The 23,212-nt window shown below is 49.5% G+C and overlaps 1 protein-coding gene across 2 annotated transcripts in view; it reads right to left on the minus strand.

Moving 5' to 3' along the window:
• Positions 1-21,579, minus strand: part of Col17a1 (collagen type XVII alpha 1 chain) — a 43,447-nt gene extending 21,868 nt beyond the window's left edge. The window contains exons 1-18 of one of the 2 annotated variants that reach the window (XM_021193950.1): positions 21,281-21,579; positions 16,067-16,129; positions 13,919-13,963; positions 13,064-13,168; positions 12,070-12,201; positions 11,104-11,151; positions 10,111-10,146; positions 9,100-9,147; positions 7,701-7,844; positions 6,323-6,481; positions 5,705-5,776; positions 4,035-4,106; positions 3,285-3,353; positions 2,874-3,035; positions 2,427-2,507; positions 1,956-2,000; positions 828-1,049; positions 111-326 (exon numbers count right to left, since the gene is read on the minus strand). In XM_021193950.1, coding sequence (XP_021049609.1) covers positions 111-326; positions 828-1,049; positions 1,956-2,000; positions 2,427-2,507; positions 2,874-3,035; positions 3,285-3,353; positions 4,035-4,106; positions 5,705-5,776; positions 6,323-6,481; positions 7,701-7,844; positions 9,100-9,147; positions 10,111-10,146; positions 11,104-11,151; positions 12,070-12,201; positions 13,064-13,168; positions 13,919-13,963; positions 16,067-16,118 — 1,708 coding nt within the window. In that variant the 5' untranslated portion in view covers positions 16,119-16,129; positions 21,281-21,579. The remainder of the gene's footprint in view (positions 1-110; positions 327-827; positions 1,050-1,955; positions 2,001-2,426; positions 2,508-2,873; positions 3,036-3,284; positions 3,354-4,034; positions 4,107-5,704; positions 5,777-6,322; positions 6,482-7,700; positions 7,845-9,099; positions 9,148-10,110; positions 10,147-11,103; positions 11,152-12,069; positions 12,202-13,063; positions 13,169-13,918; positions 13,964-16,066; positions 16,130-21,280) is intronic. The other variant, XM_021193941.2, reaches the window with a different exon arrangement.
• Between the last annotated feature and the right edge of the window lie 1,633 nt (positions 21,580-23,212).

The following is a 23,212-nucleotide window of genomic DNA, read 5'->3' on the forward strand; positions in this document are numbered from 1 at the left end:
AGAGAGAGAGAGAGAGAGAGAGAGAGAGAGAGAGAGAGAGAGAGAGAGAGAGAGAGAGAAATGTCCCCAGGACAGGCATAAGGCTCACTGGCTGTGCTCCTGGCTCTCACCGTTCTCCTGCTCGGTCATCAGCTTGTTCCTTACAAACAGCCAGATGGCCTCCTGGCTGTAGCCATCCAGCTCAGCCTTGCCTAATCCAGGTCCCAGGCCGGGTGCCTCGGCCTGGAGGCGGTCCCTGCTGCTTCTGTCCATCTGGACGTCATGATATAGCACCTTGGTCTTTTCCAGCTCCTCCACGCGGGCCTTCAGCTTCCTTACCTCCTCCGCTGTGAGGGACAAATGTGGGCCATCAGTGAGGACTGAGTCTGGCACTTGCCCTGGGGCTCTGGGTCTGGGGGGGGGGACTTCTTCACACCCCCGGGTACTTATTTCAGCAGTACGTATGCAGAGACAACCCTTATGGGCAGTAACAGCCAACATCCTCCCGAACCTCAAGGAACGCCACCTCTGGAGCCGAATACAAACAGAACGGTTCCCCTTCCTCTGGGAGGTGGAGAGGGTGGTAGCAAGGGAAGAGATTAAAGGCTCAGGCAGAAAGACCACAGGGGCAGTGTGGCCTTATTAAAGGCCACCAGCGCGGAGCTAGGACCTTAGACTTACGGTGTTCTGCATGTGATCTCAAGGCTTGGGCCAAGTTCCTCCATGGGCTGTTTCCTATCATACGGGGTTTACGTGGCTCCAACCCTCAGGACCACGAGTGCACGCTCCCATCCCTAGGAAGGGCTGGAGGGGCTGGGGACTTTAGGCTTGGTGGCCTTGATACCTACCCAGAGCAATGAGGCCAAAGAGCAGACCCAGCAACAGCAGCCAGGTGAGCAGCAGGCCCAGCAGCCACTTCCACCAGCTGCAGCAGGAGCCGCAGGGGCACCAGGCTGGTGCAGCCCCCCATGCTCCTCCACCGCCACTGGTGCCGCCACCACCACCACCACCGGCGCCTCCGCCTTTGCCTCTGCCGCCACTGCCGCCACCTCGGTCATAGCTGTGGTTTTCTGTGGAAGAAACAGGAAGGGTGAATTGAATCCAGGAGGCTCCTGCCCATCTCCCTTTAAAACCAGTGTCATCATGTGGGGAGGGGGAGGAGGGGGAGGAAGAGGAAGAGGAGGATTTGAATTTACATGGGACTTTTCATGAACACAGGGTTACGGCTGGAGAGTAAGTCTGAAATCCCCAGGCTTTGGCTGTGTGACCCTGACATTTTATAAAATGAGGTTCACAGATGACCTGCTTCATAAAAACGGTAATGGAATGAAATCATCGGAGGATGCAGCCCACATCACAAGGTTTAAAACATCTTCATTGTTAAGAGTGTCATATGCATCTGTCACAACGCCTTCATCTGCTTAAGCCTAAACCTACACTCCCTGGTCGCTATGCCTCCGCCTTTGTGGCTCCCACAGCACCCTGGAGTTACACTTAGTGCCATGAACCTAAAAACACCTTTAAAAAGGTAAGGCTGAGTGGGGCGTGGTGGCTCATGCCTTTAATCCCAGCATTTGGGAGGCAGAGGCAGGCGGATTTCTGAGTTTGAGGCCAGCTTGGTCTACAAAGTGAATTCCAGGACAGCCAGGGCTATACAGAGAAACCCTGTCTCTAAAAACCAAACTTCTCTCCCAAGGCAAGGGAGGAAGAAGAAACTGCAGGGGGCTGGAGCAAGCGTGGGACAGCCTCAGGGATCATACAGGCTGACGGATAGGAGTTGTGGAGCCCGTGAAACATTGTCTTTGTGACTCTGTGGTTACCCACTGCCTCAGCCTGTCCACTCCCATCTTCTATCCTTCTTCCTTTCAGGCCTTTAGGAGGCCAGATCTGAACAGCTCATGTGTGACATTATTTGTCCCACTAACCGTGGCCAGATCCTTTCACAGCAGCCCCACCCCACCCCCATTCTTACTCACCTGCTGAGGTCATCTTGCTCTTTGTGGACACGGTATTTAGGTCTCCTAAAAGTACATACGTAAGTTTGGAGATGAGCATGTGTAGAAGAAGATCATATAAACACATATATGTGTATCCTACACATATGAAACCCTATGTAATGAACCCCCACATGTGAACCTACCTGTGTACCCACACATGCACCCCTACACACATACACCCCACACAGTGCACACCCACATGCATGCACACCCACGCATGCGTGCACACATGTGAACATACACACACACACACACACACACACACACATGAACATGTAACACATGAACACATACACATTCCCACATTATAACTTCAGCTTCCCACCCAGCAAGTCTGAGGAGGTCTGGATTCTAAGTTCCTAACACTCTTGGGTACCGCCAGTTGACCCCATATTGAATGTTATGAGATGGCTTTGTTGAAGTTGGGGGGCAGGGTCAGATTTGCCTTACCATTCACATCCGCCTTCAGGCAGGTGTCGGCGGCATATGCAGCCTGCTTCTCCTTTTTCAGGGTGTCCTCTGAAAAAGAAGCTGAGCACAGAGCCAGTGATCATCTGGTCTATTCTCTCTCCACTCGCCCTGCCTGTTCATAGCCCCACTCCCTGGGAAGACCAAGGTTAGCCCACTAGGAAGTTAGTCCAATTTCCCTGGGTTAATCTCTCTCACTGGGGGCTGTGGTTAGAGTCCTGTTGCCCGCAGACTCCCTGTGGGCGCTCCCAAGTTTTCCTGGCTTCCATATACTCAAGGCAGGTCCAGGCAGATATTTTTCCATCAAATGGGATCCCCGTGATTTGATGACTAAATCGGTTCAAAGCACCCCTTGTAGAAGTCTCGGGCCTCCTGTCCCTGTGAAGCCCTTCATCTGAAGCCCGTGCTACCTGCTCCGCCTGGGCTTACTTGAAGAGATGCTGGCGGGGGAGGCGGTAAAGACCTTCCCACTGTCCTTGGCCATGATCAAGAGCTCCATCTCCTTCTTAGCTGGTGCGTTGTCTTTCTCCAGAATCAGGAACTTGCAGTCTTTATGCAAGAGGTCATCACTCTGGACACTGGTGGTGCAGGCTGGAGAGAACAGAAGTGGATGGGGGGCGGGAAGGAGGTTCACCAGTGTGTACGGGGGTGCTCCTGGTCTCTTAGGCAGTGATGCTATGAAGCATCTTGCCGGCTATGTCTGGCTGTCGTGAGCTCAGGCCGGGCTGGATGACTGGTCTATGGGGCTGTTCTCGCCTGTCTCCCAGGGTACCACGTGCTACGTCAGGTACTTCTTTCTGTGTGACGACCTGAGCCCTAGAAGCTGGCACTAGAACTCACCGGCAGAGGTGGACACGCCGGTGCTGGTGACAGTGGGAGGCTGGGGCACGTTTTTCTTCGTTCCGTATGCTGCGAGAGAAAAAGCACCCTGAGCTGGCCAGCCTGGGAAGGTGGCTAGGGAGCCGTCTGATCCGCCCAGAGGAAGCAAATGAAATCAACTCTCTTCAGCAGTGTGGGGCTTAATGTCCTGTTTCTTTTCCTAGTGCTCAAGCCCACTTCCATCAGGAAGTCCTCTTAGACTTTACTCTTTACAAATTCACTTAACCCCTGTTGCTTTACAGGATTCTCTTATTGCTTCTTATTGGGTTAAGTGTTTTCTCTTCCAACTAAGGAGCAGGCAAGTTGGATGCAGGAACTGAACACCACCACGCCCCTTCTCCTGCTCTGACACCAGGTCTGCACTGGACCAATGGCCTGGGTCGCCCACCATAGAAACAACCACTAAGATGTATTTGAGTGGAAGTGGTCAGCAGAAAAGTGCGTTGTGAGCTCAGGAGCCCACTGCCCTAACCAGCTGGGTAGAAGTCGCAGGGTGGGGGTGCTGGGCTTACAGGCTCCCCATGTGTTTAACTCACGTTGGAGATGGCGAGGGATAAAGGTTGGCCTCTCGAGGCTCGGAGAGAGGGCTGTTTTATTGATGGGAAAAGGTTGCTTGGTCCTTTTAACGGTTTGTAAAAAGGTATGTTGTAGGTTGTAGGTATCTAAGGGCTGTTGATTCCCAGTTCTGAGCTCCAAACTTGTGCTACCAACCTGTGGAAGCGGTGGTTGTGCCATGGGAGAGGACAGAAGAGCTGGGGGCCAGATTGTTCTGCATGCCAAACACTGTGAGAGAGATGGAGAGTATTGGTAAGGATGTTCTCTGGAGGCTGGGAGCCTCCTGGAGACCCCCAGATCATTTTCGTGAAAACTTTTTGCCAGTGGCAGACTGTAAAACTTAACTGGTTTTCATTGCTCTTAGTAACGTGATCATCTCCCACCCATAGTAAACATTATTAATGACTTTTCCAGAGAAAGAGCCATGTGACTTCATAGCAGTAGTTAACATAGGGCCTGCCAAATATTAACCTCCCTCAAAATCCTAAACTATCCCATCCCTGTAGCTCTCTATGGCTGGTTGGTACGCAGCGTGGGAACCGAGTGCAGGCATATAGACGGAGAAGCACCAACATGGTGGGTCTCTACCTCTCCTTTCAACTCTTCTGACTCAAGCACACAAACCCCCACCCACTTTTGAGACAGCCTATCTTCTTCACACCATACGTTGAGAGATAGCACCAATGAGCTGGCCAACCTGAGAAGGTGGCTCAGGAGCGATCTGATCCACCCAGAGGAAACACAGGAAAGCAACTCTTACAGCCAGGCGATGGTGGCGCACACATTTAATCCCAGCACTTGGGAGGCAGAGGCAGGCGGATTTCTGAGTTCGAGGCCAGCCTGGTCTACAAAGTGAGTTCCAGGACAGTCAGGGCTACACNGGATTTCTGAGTTCGAGGCCAGCCTGGTCTACAAAGTGAGTTCCAGGACAGTCAGGGCTACACAGAGAAACCCTGTCTTGAAAAACCAAACAAAAACAAAACAACAACAACAGCAGAAACCCCCAACTCTTCAACAGTGTGGGGCTTAATGTCCTGTTTCTTTTCCTAGTTCTCAAGCCCACTTCCACCAGGAAGCCCTCTTAGACCTTACTCCTTACAAACTCACTTAATTCCTGTTGCTTTACAGGATTCTCTTATTGCTTCCCACAGGTTATGTGTTTTCTACTCCAACTAAGGAGTAGCTAAGTTCAATGTAGGTGTTGAATGCCACCGAGTCCCCTCCCCTGCCCTAACCCCAGGTCTTCACGGGGGCAGTGGCCCAGGTGGCACACTGTAAAAACAATCACTGAGCTTTATTTAAAGTGATTTATTTGAAGACCCCCCTCTTGAGACAGCATAGCTCTATACAGCCCTGGAACTCACTGTGTACATCAGTATGGTCTTGAACTCAAGTATTTACCTGCCTCTCCTCTGGGGTTCTGGGATTAAAAGCGTATATTACCACACCCTGCTAAATCCTTGCCCCGGCTGCGACTCCCCGGCTTGTGGTTGTGCACTTAACTACTTGACATAGCCTAGGAAGTCTCAGTGGGAATCACTGGGATTCTCAGTGAGGGACTGTCTGTTTGAGTTGGCCTGTGGACATAGCTGAGGGGATTGTCTGGATTGTCCTAACTGGTGTGGCTCTCAGTGCCTCTATATGGAGGCTCCAGTTCGCCGTGATCCAGGGCTCTCTACTGCCCCCTGTAGGCACTTCACAGTAACGGAGAGCAAATATACATGCAGGTAAAAAACGTTCATCCACATGAAATAAACACAAATTAATTCTTTTCAACATAGCATAAGGGGACAACCAAGGTGACAGACAAGGTGGCAGGCTCTGACCTGAGGAGCAGCTGCTGAGTCCGGGGTGCAGGGTGGGAGAGCAGGACGCCATGTTATTTGGCACTCCGAAGACTACAGTGGGAAAGAGAAAACAGATAACAGTAAGGCCCAGGGCAAACCACAAGCTCAGACTCTGTGGGCGTGTCAGAAGAAACGCTGGGATCTGGCTCGTGTGTCCTGTTACACTTTGGTTGTTAGAAGAGAAAAACCCTTAATATTCAGTTCTCTCTCTTAGATGCAGAGAACCAGACACGAGCCTGTGATAGTGGATCCAGTTAATGGCTCTCTTGTTAGTGGCTGCATTTTATAGAGTGGGGGTCTCAGAAAATTGAGTTGTTTAAGATTCTCACAATCAGTTTACACTCATTGGTACATGGTTTTCTGATCCTTTTCCCATTATATTTCTCCTGATACCCCGTCTGGGATGTTCATTCTATAAGAAATACCTGCTAGAATCTAGTTGATTAAGTTGAAATGAATGGGCTTTGGCCATTAGGCCAGCAAAACCCCCTCCCCGGAGGCTCTGGGATGGCACAGAACAAGGGAGCTCTTCAATGGCAGAGAGGAGCTGCGGCTGTCCCCACCTGGGAGTGACAAGTCGTGTGCAGTCACACCTACCTGATCCCGCTGAGTAGGCGTTGGTGTTGAGGAGGGATGTGCTCTGGGCTGTTATGTTGTTGTGATAGGCCCCCAGGGAGGACCCTGCAGGCAAGGTGGAGGACCACATGTGGGGTGGAAAGTTGGTGTCCAGGATTGTCGAATCATAGGTTCCCGATACTAGGAATAGAAGCACAAACATTCATCACTGGGAGAGATTTAAACTCTTTCCTGCTGGGCCTTCCCAGCACTTTAGCACTGAAGGTCCCATATCTCGGGATCTCCCTCAGTTCAGGACAGCCTGAGGCGCCGAGCCATTCCACTTTTGACTGAAGTCAAGATTTGATCTCTTAGATCACAGAATTCTTGCCAGTTCTTGGTGAAATTTGATACTAGTTTGCTTTAGAATCTACTCATTATGTCTTGTAAGATTTCTTTTCCTACTTCTTGGTGACTAGCCTCCTCCAATGGGTACAACTCCCTTACTGTCATTTTCAAAGATGTCATGGGGTCGTTCATTCAGGAGCTACTTTTAGTCATCCTTAGCAGATGTGGGGTATGTACCTGACAGAGGAGTGTGCAGGTACAGTGGCTCCTTGATCATAGTGACCTTGCTTAGGTACCCAGTAAAGCATCTCTGTGCATCAACCAGATCTAAAGGCGCTCTGTCCCTGACAGGGCTTTTCACAGATCTTCAAATATGATGCCATTTCTGCCTATTACATGGGAGAGGGAGCTGGCCAGACCATTGCTAATATGCTTGGAGACTTGGCTTTACAGGGAAGTCATACAAGGAAGGTCATGGTATCAAGACTTTCCCAGAAACAGAAGGAAATCATCATGCACAGAAGATGCCAATTCTTTTCTCATCTCTGTCCATGTCTCTGCTAACGTCTCTTTCTGTCATCTGAAGAAGTACTTCTCTCATGGAACACACACACTCCATAAGGGTGCTGAGAATTCCCAACCTGGGTGGCCCTAGCCTCTTAGAATCTTGTCCAACTTCCCAGTGACCCTCCTCTCTGCCATGACATCGACTGTGCCTCTCTTGTTCAGAGCCTTCTCTCAAGGCTTGACACACAGTAGGCACAAGATAAATACTTCACTCCCGATGATGTAAACACTACATATCTCCTCTCAGCCTTCTTTTGGGAGACCTAACCAACACATCTTCACTCTCAGAAGCTGCTTGGGTGGGGAGCTTAAGGATTTAGGGTGGGGTACCACATCCTCAGAGGACAGCCAACCAGGTGGATGAGAAAGCCCCGCCCAGACCTTCACAGCTCTGAAGAGCAGGCGCTCAGTACTTTTACAGTTCTGGCAAAGCCGAAAGGTCTTGAGGGCACACCTGCCACACTGTCCCCATGGCCCCATGGCAGACTGGAGCCGCCAAGCTTACCTGAGTGGGAGCTCGCTGTCACTGTTTTGGTCTCTACGGTGCCTTTCTTGGGGATGGGGAGTGTGTTGGAGGTGTTCCTGGTCGGACTCGCACTTGCGGATCGGCTCCCCTTAAGCAAACGCTTCACCTCATCCAGCTCTGTCCCTGCAGAGAACCCCAGACTTTCCCATCAGGCCCTGGACCCTTTCCTAAGTCCAAAGATCAGAGAACGGATGGATATTGACGGCCCCCTTATATCAGAGAGGCTACCGTCCGCCTTGTATGTGGGGACACGCTCCATTAGCTTTATAATCTTAAAATTGGCCAATTTATGACTGTTATAAACCTGACGGTTTGTAGCGTTAACAGTCATGAACACAGGAGCTCCAAGTCCTTGGAAGATATTGTCTGATTCGACCTCATTAGGCATTTCACTGCCTCTGCATTCATATCTGCTTTAGTTTCAGACCTATCTGGATGGTTCCATTGCAACAAGGTGACTGAGGAGAACCAGGTCCTTGTGTCCCTTCGGAGTGGCCCACAGGAAGGAAGGGGGTATCAGGCAAGGGCAGTGAGCAGGGGACAAGCAGATGGACAGACAGCAGGTGCTGGGAACTGCCCTGCCTCTCTCCCCAGAAAGCCCCATCCATTGGGATCAACATCTCTAAGCCTGGAAGGACTCTGGTGAGAAAGGGTTAGACACGGGGTCAGATCCCATGACCAGGTGTCAAGCTCTGGGGCCAGCCTCTCTCGGGGCCCAGGTCGAATACCAGCTCTTCCTTTATGCTTTGTCCCTGGGTCCCACCCTAAAAGTCAGGATCATATCAAAATGGAGCCTCTAACAAAGGGCAAGAGGGATCTGAAGTGTTCAGTATGCTGAGACTGCTGGATCTCTGACCTTTGAGATGAAGTTAAAAACCCCATTTTCAACTCTTAACGCTTCTCTCACCTGACCCCTCCCTTTGGGACTCCATAGAGAGCTGCCTTTGGGGGGCCTCTAGCTATAGCTATATCTCCCGACCCTCACCCTGACCCACCATTCAGTTTCTCCTTAGCCAACCCTAGCGTAGAAGGCTTCTCTGGCCCCGTCTCCATCCTCCCTGTGCTGTGTTCCCTCACATTGAGCTGTGGGCGCTGAGTGGTTTTCCATTTCCCCATTAGACTCTGAATTACTAACCAGGGACCACGGCTTACTCAGCAACCTTAGTGGCTCCAGACCTTAGACCAGGGGCCCACATCCAGGAAGCCCTCAAGGATGTTTGTTGACTGAGTATAAATGGGCACTATAAATGCATGCAGGGTAGTAGGGGGTGAGTGAGTGCACCCAATATTCCCTAACCCCTCAGCACTGTGCTGCACCTGCATCTGATTTACTCTGTTTCCTAGACACTCTCATGGTGGTAGGACCGTGGCCACTTACATCTGGTAGATGGCGAGGCGCTCTGCAGCCGAACTCGAATTTCGCTCTCTGTAGGAGGGGAGAGAAGAGACAGGGATGCTGTGGATGAGGGAGTCTGCCTGCATCACTGCCCTGAGGTCTGAGCACAGGATGGTTCCCTGGGATACTTTGTGACCTCTCAGTTATTCACCAGGAGACCTGGGTGTCACTACAAAGGGGATGTCCCTTCCCCACTCCACTTGCCAACTGTGCACCCCTAGGCACCTGAGACTTAACGAGAGCCTAGGCTGAGCAAGGAGGCCACGAGACACTTTATCACCGCCCTATTCACAGTTGTCAGCATCCAGCATCTTTCTGCCTCCCAGCTCACTTAAGGTACAGGCAGAAGACTCTAAACTCTCCAACGTTCAGTTAGTCATCAGCACAGGAGGCCCATGAGCAGCCAGCTTTACAGGATTAGCTTTGGCGAGAGTGGGCATCTTTTAATAATCATCCTAAAGCCGTGGGTGGCTGGGGTAGGCCGAACTTAAGCTCCCGATGAGAGTGAGACACTGTGACAGGAGAACCTGGACACAGCGAGCACGCAGAGAGCCCAAAGGACTCTGCCGTCGGCACAATCTGACACGAGGCTTCTGTGGTCACTCTGGGCTCTGCTGGGGTGGCTTCTCCTAGAGACCTTTTCTTTTCTATCATTTCTAGATGATGACTTTACAAAATTATCCCTTGCAGTAATTTGAAAAAGAGGGACTTTTGCTTATCTTGCCAAAGCACATCTGGGAGGGTAGCCATGAAGACAGATCTGACATCTGTGTCACTGTCACTGGAACCCATTAGGCCGTTATCAGATACCCTCTTCCCATGCCCCTGGAGTTGGCCAAGGCCTTGTCAGTCCTCAAGGCTCCTCAGGGAGGATGCTACGTGTTACTTTTTCTCCTACGCTTGGCTTCCTGGCTCCAGGCTGGCACGTACCAGCTGCTCAGAGTGAGTCAGCTGCTCAGAGTGAGTTGGACTGAATTCAGTGGTGGTACTCACCTCGTGTTTGGCTTCGTCCTCTGGTTGAAGAAGAGGCTGAGAAAAAGAGAAATATGGTCTTAGGCGTGTTTCTGGCATGTTGAATATTTTTGACACTTGGTGATATTTTCAAAGTGTCTAAATCTAGACAGGGGTAGTGGGGTGTAGGGGGGTTCTGTATAGCAGATGCTGAAGAAATGTTTCCCAGATGTTGAAGGGTAAATAATGATTTTTGCAACATCTCAATGCAATTTGTTTGAGCAAATATTGAGTTAGCTAATGCTTAGAGCACTGTGTCTGAGAGATAGATGTGTGTGTGTGTGTGTGTGTGTGTGTGTGTGTGATGCATTAGGACCAGCTGAAAACATTGTCAAATGGACCCAAAGACTGCTAAATCTTTAATTTGTTTATTAAAGCCTGCCTTGGTTTTCCAAAGGTAAGCAAATAGAGAAAATTATAATCATTAGGTAACCCCAGTTCAGCTATGCATTGAGATTCTAAGAATAGGATCAAAGACTTAAGGTCACTTAAGTGAAGACACAACTGAGGGTGGCCCAGGCGAATGACGCTGCCCCTGGAAGGGACTTATGAAGGAGGAGCTGGGGTGTCTTCATTTGAGCTCTGAGACTGCTGCTCCTCCTCGGTGGCAGGCCTCTGTGAAGGCCACCAAAAAAAGGGTTCTACAGTTACTGCTTGGCCTTAGGGGCTTGTGTGTCCTAGCATAAACCTTGTGCAAATGGCTTGCCATTTTAGTGGTGTCATGAGCAAAGGCTGGTGACAGCAAGCTAATGTGACTGGGAGTCACCCTTAGGATGCTTCAGAGTGAAGGGGAAGGCAAGTCAGCAGGAACCAAACTAGAAGAGGTCATTTGGCTCGTGGTATCCCTGACCCACATCCCGCTATTCAGGCTGTGTGTGTGTGTGTGTGTGTGTGTGTGTGTGTTTGTTTGTTTGTGTGTGCAGCGCACACTTGCATCACTAAAGCATTCAGCTGGAAAATAAGGAGGGGACTTACCGAGTTCCTTTCGTGGGTACTCAGGGGAGGAGTTGCCACTGGAGCTCCCTGGAGAGGAGACTAAGGAGACTTAGTACAAATGGCTACTTAGCCATAAAGCTTCCTAGCAGGTAGGGGTCCCAGCTACAGCAGTGTGAACCCTGTAGCTGGAAGTGTTTCTGGAGAATTCTCTTAGCAGAACTCACCCAAGCAGGGCCTTCCTCCTGAGTTTCCTGTTTCAACTGTGGACACCACCACGATCCCACTCTGCATTTGAAACCCCAGGGATGGCTATTTCCAGATTTCCCTCCCATTTCATCCACAGCAAAGCCTCTTTTATCTTACCCCTCCCAGTCCTCCTCCACTGGGTCCCAGACCAGATTTCCCCCTTCTGCACTCTTGAAGACTTATTTTTAACTTGTCACCCATCCATAGTGTCAAGCTTTCCGGGGCTCAAATATGACCCATGGTTTGGTTCAGAAACCTCTGTGTCTTCTTATGTGGAGACTAAAGTCTAAACCTAGCACAGAGTCTGGGCCTCTCATCCTCATTTTGGCACTGGACTGTCCTGTATGCCATGGCTTCCCCACCCTGAACTGTCCTGTCCTTCCATCTGTGACTGTCGCTAGGAGACCAAGGCTTAAGTAGCACCACCTCCATAGCCATCTTTGATTTCCTTAGTGGAAAACAGAAACCTCCATCAACTAGGCCTTACTGCTCTTTCCGTGGTCTTCAATTGTCTATAGACCATGGTGTCCTTGAAGATAAGATCCATAAGGCATTTAGTACAGTGGAAAACATGGTAACATGTTATTTGAGAAGTGAGTAAGTGGATAAAAAAAATAAATGAGAGAGATGAATGAATGAATGAATGAATGAATCTTCCAATAGTGTGGATGCAAGATTGGGCAGGGTGAAGACCCGCGCAAAGCCAAGAAGTCAACATGCGCAGGGCAAGCAAAGTTACACCAGGAAGCCATCAGATACCTTCATAAGTTCCATGGCGGGTCATGTGAGCTTTCCTTTCAAAGGTGGAGCCCGGAGAGTTGGGCAGGGTAGAGGCGGGTGAATGCGCTCTCCTGTAACTGGAGGTGGAAGCGTTGCCTCGGATGCTTCCACCTGCAAGTGGGAAAGAGTGTAAATCCTCGTGGCACCGCCTCACCAGAGATGCTCCCACTGCACCGAGACACAGTGGTATTAGCCACATAACCCCCTGGGTGCTAAGGGAGGGCCCTGGGAGAGGGGTAAGGGACTGCGGGGACACTGTGAAAGAAATGGAAGGAAGGATGACTGCTACCGCCTTTGGGGGCAGACCCTGAGAGGTAGGATGTCCTCACATGCACACAGGGTGCGTGGAAGTGGTAAGGATGCTGCCATAGGGTTGACTTAATGCTGGACCACTGACCCCCTGCTCAGACGGACTGGACTCTAACCCACCGGGCGGGCCCTTCTGAGCGTTGTGTTCCCTTTTTATTTTCTCTCCCACATCTTAGTGGCTTCCAGAGCTGCTGCTGTGTGCATGCATGTTTTTGTCATACTTCTTTCTTTTGCTTTCACGTGAGCTCGTCTCTTGGGGAACAATAGACTCACGTTGGGTACTCGCCCGGCGGAATACAGTAGCACAGGAGGACTACACGTCATTAGAGTCTCTTATCAGAGCAACTCAGCCTTCACCCTTCATTGCTGGTAATCCGACTGTAAACCTTAAACACGCACAGCCTTTCCTAAAAGGTGTGGCCTAAGCAGAGGGACTCTGCTTCTTGAAAATTACCTGTTCTGAAATCTTAATGAAAACCGAGCCCATTTTATGTAGGTGTCTAATGCTGCTGATTCCAGAGGCAGCCCCACCTTCCCTTGACCTTTGGGTAACTCTTAGAGGTAAGTGGCAGACATGGTAATGGTCTCACTCATGTGCTGACCGAGTCTTCAGTGTTTCTCGCCTCTGTCTGCCGCCCTGCCCCGCAGACCAGTAGGCACCTACTTGAGTTGATGTAGCCGCTGCTGCCATGGGTCAGGCTCTGCTTCTCCAGCCGACTTCCTCCACCCAGAGAGCCTGTCTTGGTATATCCATTACTGGTGCTCCCTTCTGCAAAGGCAGGTGACAGTCTCACGGTGGAGCTGGGTCACAGTGGCTTCCCACCCTCTGCTCTTCTCTTTCCTCCTCCTCACCAGGATGCTGCTGGCTGGGGTCTCTCTTTTACCATACTCCAAATTCCACCCTGCCCTCCACCCTCCCCCATTTACTTTCAGTACAAATATCTGGAGTGAATGTCCTGCTTGATGTGAAGGAGAGCTTTCTGGTGGCACAGAAAGTTCCCCGGTAGGACAATTAGCCGAGGCAGCTCCTCCATCTCAGATGGAGTTTGGGCTTGCCTCTCGCAAATGTCCAATCAGGTCCTAGACACAACAGCCACTAGGTTCTGGAAGGACCGGAGGTGACTCTGGGCTCCTCCTGACTTGTCCCTACCACCCTGCTCTGGCCACAGACGGGCGGTTCCTCCCTATTCTAAGGCCCATCAGGGTCCAGGGGTAGTGCTGGGCCTGGATCTCGGCTATTAGAATGGGCACGGCTGTGAGTAAGCAAGAGGGCTCACTAGAGGGAGTGATGGGAGTGTCCTTAAACGAGACTGGCAAGCAGTTGCTGTACACTCCAACCGTGAACCACACAGCGCAAGTTGCTCGCTAGCTGTTGTGTATTAAGTCAACATGAGTATAGCTGCTAGCAAAAGGACATATTCCAGAGAGTTTAGATTGTTCTCAGAGGGAAAGTAAACTCTCATGTTCAAGATCACAGATTGGGGCTTTCACACGGGACCTACCAACGGGAGCCACTTACTTGGTGGTAGGGATGTGAGTCTTGTCGTTACTGTTTCCGTGACAACTGGAAAAGACAAAGGGAAGAGATGGTGTGGCATGTGCTGGCATTGCTGGGCTCTGGCAGGGCCTGGTCTCTGCCATAGGTTAAGCATTAGGCTCAACGAAGGTTTTGGAAAGCTGTGTCTTATGACGAGGAATCTGCAAATATGAACAGCAGCAGCAGCAACAACAACGAATGTATGTAGAATATAAAATTTCTTCTTGGTGCCAAAGGAAGTCATCAGTTGACTGCAAGAATGAGTTGTCTTGGCACCAAGGCCTCCCACTGATGGCTCCCGTCCAGGCTTAGCTTTGAGTCTGGAAGAGGACAAGCCTTCCTTTCCTTAGAGCCACACATGCTATGTCTGCTCTCTTCCTTCCCGAAGACGCCTAGGCCAGCTGGAGCCAAGGCCTGGCTGATCTCACTCCGTGTATCCTGATGAAGTTGGAGGTGTCTCTAGGGTGACATGATTCATCCTGCAACCCTCAAGGGCACCCACGAGTGTGGACAGGGGGGACAGCCTGAGTCCATCACTTTTGAGGTCAGTGAAATGAGCCATGCATGCATCCCAGAGGCAGCTTTTCAGGATGCTTCCCTAGTGCCAAGTGGTGGCAAGCATACAGAGATGCTGACAGCTTCAGGTGTCCGAGGGAACACCGCTCAGAAGCAGGACCCAGTTCCTCTGAAGTAACATGAGGTTGGGGTGGATTCCCAAAGCCATGCCAGGGCCAACTTCTGTCTGTGGCTATCAATCCTACCTCTCTCACATTTGGGGCCTCACGTGGCTGCAGCCACTGTGTGTGTGGGCATGCGTGTACCACAGCATGCATGGGCAAATCAAAGAACTATTGGTAAGAGTCAGGTCTTTCCTTCTACCTCCTGGGGCCTGGATATCAAATGTAGCCAGCAGGTTAGCGCTTTTACGTGCTGAGCCGTCTCACTGGCCCTCACTGGTCTTTGGAGGAGATTTTTTTTCCCCGTGTATATGTGCACATGTGTACAGATGTGTTTGCGTGGAGTGCATGCACACATGCATGTGGGAGGAGGGATGGAAGGAGGTGGTTCAGGCCTCTGAGTGCCACCTGAAGCCAGTGGTTGGCACCCGCTCTGACCACACTGTCCAGCTATCCCCGTCCTCTACATGATGTGCTTCCAATCAGTTCTCTCTTGCTTCCGGCAACGCAGGATTATGAATGCGGTGGAAATGGCAGTCAAGACATATAAGGAGATGGCTCTTCACTGGAAGGTGACAGCTCCATTTGAATAATGGCCTTTGAGCTCCCAATAACTTCTCATTGTACAGGCCTTTAGGATTTTTTATTTTTTGACACATAAAAATAACTTATTTTCCAAGTCTGTGGAACCAGAATTTTTTTTGTTGTTATTGGAAATAAATGGGAGTCACACAATAAGTGAAAAAGTTTCCTAATTTAGAGTTGCTGGAGAGACAGTTTAAACACCCTTCAATTTATCACTTGGACAGCTCCACAAAGTAAATGTGTCTGTTCTCCAGGTTTAGTGTACATTTGGATGGTGAGACCAGAGTTGTGTCAGTCCCAGTCCCCAACATAAGTAAGATCTTATACTTTCAGATTTCTATTGTCCTATATCCCTAGGGAGAGAAAGAGCTAAATAAGTCACAGAGAATTAGGCAGTCATTAAACCACAGAAGATTAGGCATGTATTAAAATTCTGCTCATAGTAACCCTACACAGAACAAAACAATCCTTTCCCCTCTCCCCTCTCCTCTCTCCTTCCCTCCTCCCCCCTCCCTCCTTCCCTCCTCCCCCCTCCCTCCTTCCCTGTATCTATTTCTCTTTCACTTTCTGTGGTGCTGAGGGTAGTGCTCTGAGCCTAGGCAGGAGTGTGCTAGGCAGGTGGTCCTCTGAGCCACACCCCCTGGGCCCAGAAATGGCAATTTCCATCCCAGAACAAGTTGTAAAAGCCATTTGATTATAAGTGTGTGGAAGTAAAGGGTGAGAGGAGTGCTTCTGAGGAGAGGGGTGGAATCTCTCTGTGAAGCTGCGGAGACACAGCGGGGTGATGGTGGCCGTGGACTTAGGATGAGGGACACTGTTGCAGAGGAGCTAAAACAGTTCCGAGTAAAAGAAATTCGGACACGCTTACTTCTCTCAGTGACTTCAGTGCCATCTCGTTTGCTTTTCTTGGTCACATCCATCCCATAGCCACCTGCAGGAACAGAAGCCATTGCTTTTAGCAAGTCTAACCCCCACCTCACACAGATACACACACACACACACTCACACACGTTTGAGCATCCTGTGTTCTAGGTGGAACTCTGTGACTATATGACCTCCAAGCTGTGCTAAGAGTTTGAGAAGAGTGTTTGCTGGATAAAAACCACACGCACACTTGCCTAGATCGTTACAGTCTGCAAAGTATGAAGTGTTCCTCATCATGGACTAGTCTCAGAGATTTACCAGCAGACACAGGCAGGATGATGAAGTCCAACAGCCATACTCTTACTCCACTGTGGAAGGAAAAGGCTCTTGGCTGCTGGGTCCCTAAGCTCAGGTGGAATAGGCAGGGATGACAAGGGGTGGTGGCAGACCACAGGGTGAAGACTCACACAGGAATGGACAGGAAGGATTCCCCAACTGGGCTCTCCTTGCTCGGGTGCTCAGCACCAGCTTGTGGGGGGACTCACTCACCACTCTCCCCGTGGCACCCCCCTTCTGTTCCTGTTCTCCTCCCCAGCTCTGTCTTTGGTGCATTGGTGTCTGCACTGTAGAACTGGAGCCATTTCTGCCCCTTGCTGAGGTCTCCCCTGCACGCCTCACCTGCCTTATGGCTTCCGGTTCCCTTACTGCTCTGGCACAGGGGTTATTGGGCCCTATAACATGGCTTTTGTTGTTTTTAAAAATCTTTCTGTATGGATATTTTGTCTGCCTGTATGCCTGTGCACACATGCATGCCTGGTGCCTGTGGAGGCCAGAAGAGGGTGTTGTGTCCTCTGAAACAGGAGCGACAGATGGTTGTGAGCTGTCTGGTGGGTGCTGGGAATCATACCTGGACCCCCCCGGAGGAGCAACCAGTGCCCTTAACTGATGAGCTGTCTTTCCAGTTCCACAGTATGGTTTTCGTTTATTTGTTTGTGGTGTGTGTGTGTGTGTGTGTGTGTGTGTGCGCGCGCACACTCACATTGGGAGAAACCATAAAGTTACTTTAATTTCTTTTAAACACAGAATGGAAATAAATATAGTCTATTCTGGATTATATTTTTCTTAAGAGGTGTTTTTTGTTTTGTTTGTAATGAAGGAAGGAACCCCTAAAGGCAAAAATGTCTCGGACTCATCTATACAAGTCAGAGTGTAGCCTGAGGTGACTCCCTTGTTGAGACTGTGACAAAATGAGAGAAGCTGAGGCTTGGCGGAATTAGTCAAGCCGGCAAGAGTTAGCTCCAGGACCTGGCTGAATGTGCCGACTCCTGTTCATTTGGTGTTTCCTAAACCTAGCTCCAGACAAGGAACGTGCCACCATGGAAAAAAATGTTAGCTGCATCTGAGATGCCACAGAATGTCTTTATAGGCATGCTTCCTGGAGCTAAGAGGAACGGCTCCATAAAACAGCTTAATAAGGGAGTCTAGCCTCATTAAGGGCAAGAGCTGGCTGGTGACCGAGATGGAAGTCTGGCAGTAGCCTACAGTCTGTGTGAGGATGGGTGTCCTCTTTGAGACCCTTAGTTTAAGAATTAATAGTCTCAGGACTGCCACTGTTCACTGGGTTTGTAACACTACCACCAAAACTATTCTTCTTCAAACTGACCATCAGCCATGAGCCAGGAGGCAACTGAGGAGTCAACACTTCAGTACACTTGGATGCTGGTTGGGGCAATAACTGGCTGTCTAGGATGGTACTTAATCGATAGGAAATTCACCCTGAGATTACTGTTTATTTTAATGTTGGAATCTTTTTACTATACACATATCATTGTTGATATTTTCATGATACTGAGGGGATTAGCTGGTTCTACTGGTAGTTATGTAGGCAGGTACGTGGTAGCTCTGTGAAGTCCAGTCTCCGGGAGCCAACCCTGCCCGAATCTGCTGGGTTTTCTGTATCCAGGACAATAACAGGCAAGCCTAGGCCCTTCACCTACTCCCTGAGATCTAATGACAAATCTTCTGGTTCTATACGTTCTATAGCAAAAAGCCATAGTTTCCCTAGCTTCTACAAGGCACAAAGAGACAGCCTGCTTTGTGGCTTCTTGGGTGTCATGATTTTGAGTCATTTCTTAGCCCTGAGTTCCTCGGTGGGAAGTGCACTGTGGGTAGAAGCTGCCCCAGGTGGGTGGGCACTTCCCTCTTAGCATGCAGCCTTTCCAGCCTTGGCTATGCGATAGCTGTGCATTTCTGGGTCCCGCCTGACTGTCGGAGGTGGATTATTTTAAATCAAAGGTAAGAAGAGACTTTCTATGAGTTCACAATTTCATGGATGAGGACGGGTGGGGACACAGACCTGGGCTAGGATTGTACCCCGGGAGAGAGGTTTTTCCTCACAGAAATTCTGTCTGAATCATTACAAGAGCTTGTAGTTTTGTAAAAGCATAACATCAGGGAGAGGAGAGTTCAGCCGGGTTCGTGCCTGAGCCTGCCATTCCTGGCAGCCTTGGCTGTGCTTTGGCGGTCCCAAAGTACCACTTAATGGAAGCTTTGTCAACTAACAGAATTCTCAACTTCCTAGAATTTGGGGGTTGCTTCATCACTGGCAAAAAAGAGTTGGGTCATTTAAGTTCTTAATTCCAAAGTTACACTGATTTCCATCTCTAACTTTTTCCTGACATTTGTTTATTTTTATTTACTTATGAAGGGACTCATTATGTAGCCCTGACTGGCCTGGAGCTGGCTGTGCAGTCCATGCTGGCTCTGAACTCATAGAGATCCACCTGCTTCTGCCTCCCGAGTGCCGGGATTAAGGGCGTGTGCCGAGATGCTGGGCTCTCAGTTGTGTTTTCAAGCTATATAGTCAATGTGTGTGTTATGATTAGGCATAGGTACACACACAGTGATCTAGTCAAGGTAAACAACATTTTTCATTCCTTAGACCCTTTGCAGAGTCTTGGTACCTATAAACCTTTCTTCTAGTTATTTATAAAATATATAACAAATCACTGCCAATTCTACAGCACCCAATTCTACAGCACCCAATTCTACAGCACCATGTGCTGTGGAGCACGAGAGCCAGCCCTTCCCCCACTGTATTGTCAGCTGTCAGGCAGCCGCTGTCTCTTCCCACCCCCCTATATTCCTCAGCCTCTTGTAAGCACCCTTGTCACCCTTGTATGAGGTCAACCTTTCTTAGCTCCCCCATGAGTGAGAACATGCCCCACCCACTGTTCTTAGGAACTGCTTTATACTTATTTTATGGCTAATGCTTTTTAAAAAAACAAAACTATTCAAATGACCCCCATGTGAGCTTCTTATGTATGAAGACAAAATGTGAAAGCAGTCTTCTACTCTCCTTAGTATTTATTTTCCTTTACATTTTATTTGAATGGTGTCAGACCCACTTATAACTGCTCAGGACTGTGGTCTGATGCACATGCAGATAAGGACCAACCACGGTCAGTGACAGCAACCCACGGCCCTGACCTTATCTTCTAATGACACATGAAGCACCTGTTCTTGTGACAGAGAGAATAACGAGGATACATGTTTTTCTTTCTAGCTTTTAATCTTAGGAATAAATGCTCCTATGTTCTGCTAAAGAATCATATTTTTTTTCTTAGCTTTCTGTTACCCCAATCTCTATAAACTGTAAGTTTTAAAATAAAGCAACATTGAAATTGCCGCAGAATGAGAAAGACATGGCCATTTTTGGCCATTTATCTGACAGCACACAGGAGCCAAGCAGGTTTGAGGGCCAGAAAAACCAGAGTCCGGGTGCTCACATGGTGGGTTTAATCTCCTCAACACCCAGAGGTGAGCTTGCTGCCCACTACATTTGGTCACCTTAGAGCTTCATGACCACAGATGAGACACTGACCTGTAATTATGTCAGCTCATTGGCCACCGTGGCTGCTGCCACTGATGCAGTGAAATAAGCCAGGCGTTGCCGACAGACCTCTCTCCATTGGTTACAGTCTGTGTTTGCTAACCTGTTATTCCTGGTGGTACCCCCGATCAAAGGAGTTTCCTGCAGATTTAAAGTGCGCCTTTCGCTGGATTTGACCCTGGTACTCGCTGGTCTGATTCGTGTGGTATTTTGCAAGGTCTAAGAGCGAGGTAGAACCCCTAATTATCTGAGGGCATCCATCAGCAGATGGACAAGGATTGTGTTAGTTTCCACTCAGCTCCAAGAACACAGAGGAGGGAAGGAACAGGCCTAGTTCTTCAGAAAGTGCCTGTAACAGTGTCTCGCTTTAGACCATGGAGTAACTGCTTCTACAGAGAAGTGAAGCAGAGTGAAGGGAGAATGTGCCAGTCCGTTCAACTGTGGCCCACTTAGACCCAACTGATAAGTCTAAACGCAAAGTGATTTGGGGGGCGGGGGGAGGAGGGGAAAGAGAAAGGTCAAACTGGCCATCAAAGAGTACAAGCATTGAAACAGTTCTCTCTCTCTCTCTCTGCCTCTCTCTCTCTCTCCCCTCTCTTCTCCTCTCTCTCTGCCTCTCTCTCTCTCCTCTATTATCTCTCTGCCTTTCCTTTCTTCTCCCTCTCTCTTCTCTCTCTCTCTCTCTCTCTCTCTCTCTCTCTCTCTCTCTCTCTCTCCCTCTCTCTCTCCCCCATCTCTTTCCCCTCTCTCTCCTCTCTTTCCCTTCCATTTTGACTCTAGAAAATTACTGAGCCAGTTATACCATTTGAAGACTCTGCTTTTCCTTTTTAGGGGAAGTATATAACAAGATGAACAGCCATGTCTATTAGCCCCCAGAGCTTAATGTGACCCTTCTAGCATCAGAGGCCTGGGCATCCTAGGATATGCCTGGGAGGCCACCACTCACTCGCACTCCAACTGCTGAGCCATTCCACCATCCAGTGGAAGAGGGAGAGGGTGGGAACGCCAGCCCGAAAGAGCAGTTTACTACCAAGCCTCTTTACAACACTGGCAATAACGGAGAAAAGGCCTTGCCAGGAAAGCCTGCTGGCTCTCCACTGACCTTCCCTTTGCCTCATAAGGATCCTCCTCGGTATTCCTTTAAAACACCAAGCCTAAGCTGCATGCATGCACACGCTCATGTGTGACCCATTAAGCTCAACCAGAACACCAGACATGAATCTCATCTTCTTTTCTCCCATAAACATTTTACAATTGAAAGCAAGCCTCAAACCGAATCTCAGAGAGAGAAAAAGGAAAAGAAAAGTCAGCGCTCCTGTTCCTCACCTGGCTTCGAGTCTGGAGGAGCCGGGAACCGCTTCAGGCAGACACCCTCTCTCTCTCTCTCCCTCTCTCTCCCTCGGCTTTTCTTCTAGAAGTTTGCCCTGGCACTTTATTATTACTTTTTTTTTTAAATCCAGACCCAGTCAAGGTGTGTTAAAGCTGAGTGATCATTCAAAAATGTTCGCTTCTTCCCTCCCTCCTGTTTCCTTCAGCGCTTTCCTTCAAAAACAAGTCCTGACAAAGGTGCGCCGTGGTTTGCAGCCTCGCTCCACCCTTCCAATTATCTGACACTTGCTGGATTTAAAAAAAAAAAAATCCGCCTTCAGGAACCAAACTTTATAGACGGGCAGAAAACTTCCCCTGCCGGCTCAGGTAGATTAACCATTTATAGACCTTCGGGGAAAGGGGAACAAAAGGCTGACCCACGGGAAATACCCTTCACAACCCCTCCCTACCCTCACAGCTGAAGACTCACCATAACCATAGCCCAGCGATTCCTAGAAATCCCCTATCTGGCAACACAGGGTACCTGAGTCCCAGCACCCACGTGCCCAGTAACATCTCTGCTCACAAGGGATCTGTGGCCAAGGTACCTGGGCTCTGAGCTCTGGAAGAGCCATGAAGAAAGTTCAAGATCTGATTCCCCCAGCTGTCCCTTTGACTTCTTTCTTCCATCCTGGCCCAGCCAGACCCCACACACCTGGGTCAAACAGCGAACTGATGCATAGGTAGATGCCTGAGACCGAAGCGGTTGAGTAGCTGGTGGGATGACGGGGGTGATCCGATCTATGAGGATGACCTAAAAGAAAGCAGAATGTGGGCAACGGGCATTCAGCCATCCATGATGGAGAAAGATGCTCGTGGAAAGGGGTAGGGACCATCTGGTCCTCCAAACCAAGTGATCGCACAATCCCTCATTTCTTATTGGAAGACCACCAGTCAGATTCAGTCAGGTCCCATCATAATGTCCCCCATTTTAACTCAAACACTTACTTAAAGGCTTTTTTAGTCCCAATACAGACACATTCCTGAGATGCCGAGGGCTAAGACTTTGCACGGAGCGTGTCTTGCAATTTGGTTGTCAAGAAAGCAATATGTAGGGTGATACGATTAGGAATGCAACAACTACTTAAAAAAAAAAAAAGTAGTTCTGGATACTCCGAGTGAGGAAGCGTAAAGGTATACATAATCTCGAGCAGGGCTAAGTAAGTGACATTTAGAGATGGCATAAGTGACAGGAAGGCCTAGAGTATTCTAGAGCCTGCACAGAGAACAAGGCAGCCGAGAAGGCTCTGAAGTGGGGCAGTCATGACCGTTGGAGGAGCAGGGATGGGGCCAGACTGTGTACAGAGAGAAGGCCGTGGTGGCAGGCGAGGATGGAAGAGCGAGGTTCTCTCTTTGCACAGGGCTTCAGGGGTCCCAACGGCTTCGGTACCTGAAAGATGTTCTTAAACTTACTGTCATTTACAGGTGCTCTCCAAGAGCCTGGAGTGTGGGTCCGTGGGGAAGAACAGTGGTGGCACTAATCTAATTTCTCGTGGGGCCTATTGTGTGCCAATTCTTTCACACACATTTTCTTATACAATCCCCTGTAGTGATCTGTTCATTTATTTACTCTCTCTCTCTCTCTCTCTCTCTCTCTCTCTCTCTCTCTCTCTCTCTCTCTGTGTGTGTGTGTGTGTATGTGTGTGTGTGTGCATGTGACATTTAAAGACTTTTTTCATTATACATTTAAATATTCTCTCTCTCTCTCTCTCTCTCTCTCTCTCTCTCTCTCTCTCTCTCTCTCTTGCACATGTCAAGGCTCACATGTGGAGGTCAGAGCAAACTTTCAGGAGTGTGTTCTCCCCTATCGTGTGGGTTTTGGGGTTTGAACTCCAGCTGTCAGGACTGGCAGCACTTCTGCTTGCTTAGCCTGTTACTGGTCTTGTCCTC

This window comes from Mus pahari, chromosome 1 (genome assembly GCF_900095145.1).
Source record: "Mus pahari chromosome 1, PAHARI_EIJ_v1.1, whole genome shotgun sequence".
Lineage (NCBI taxonomy): Eukaryota > Metazoa > Chordata > Mammalia > Rodentia > Muridae > Mus > Mus pahari.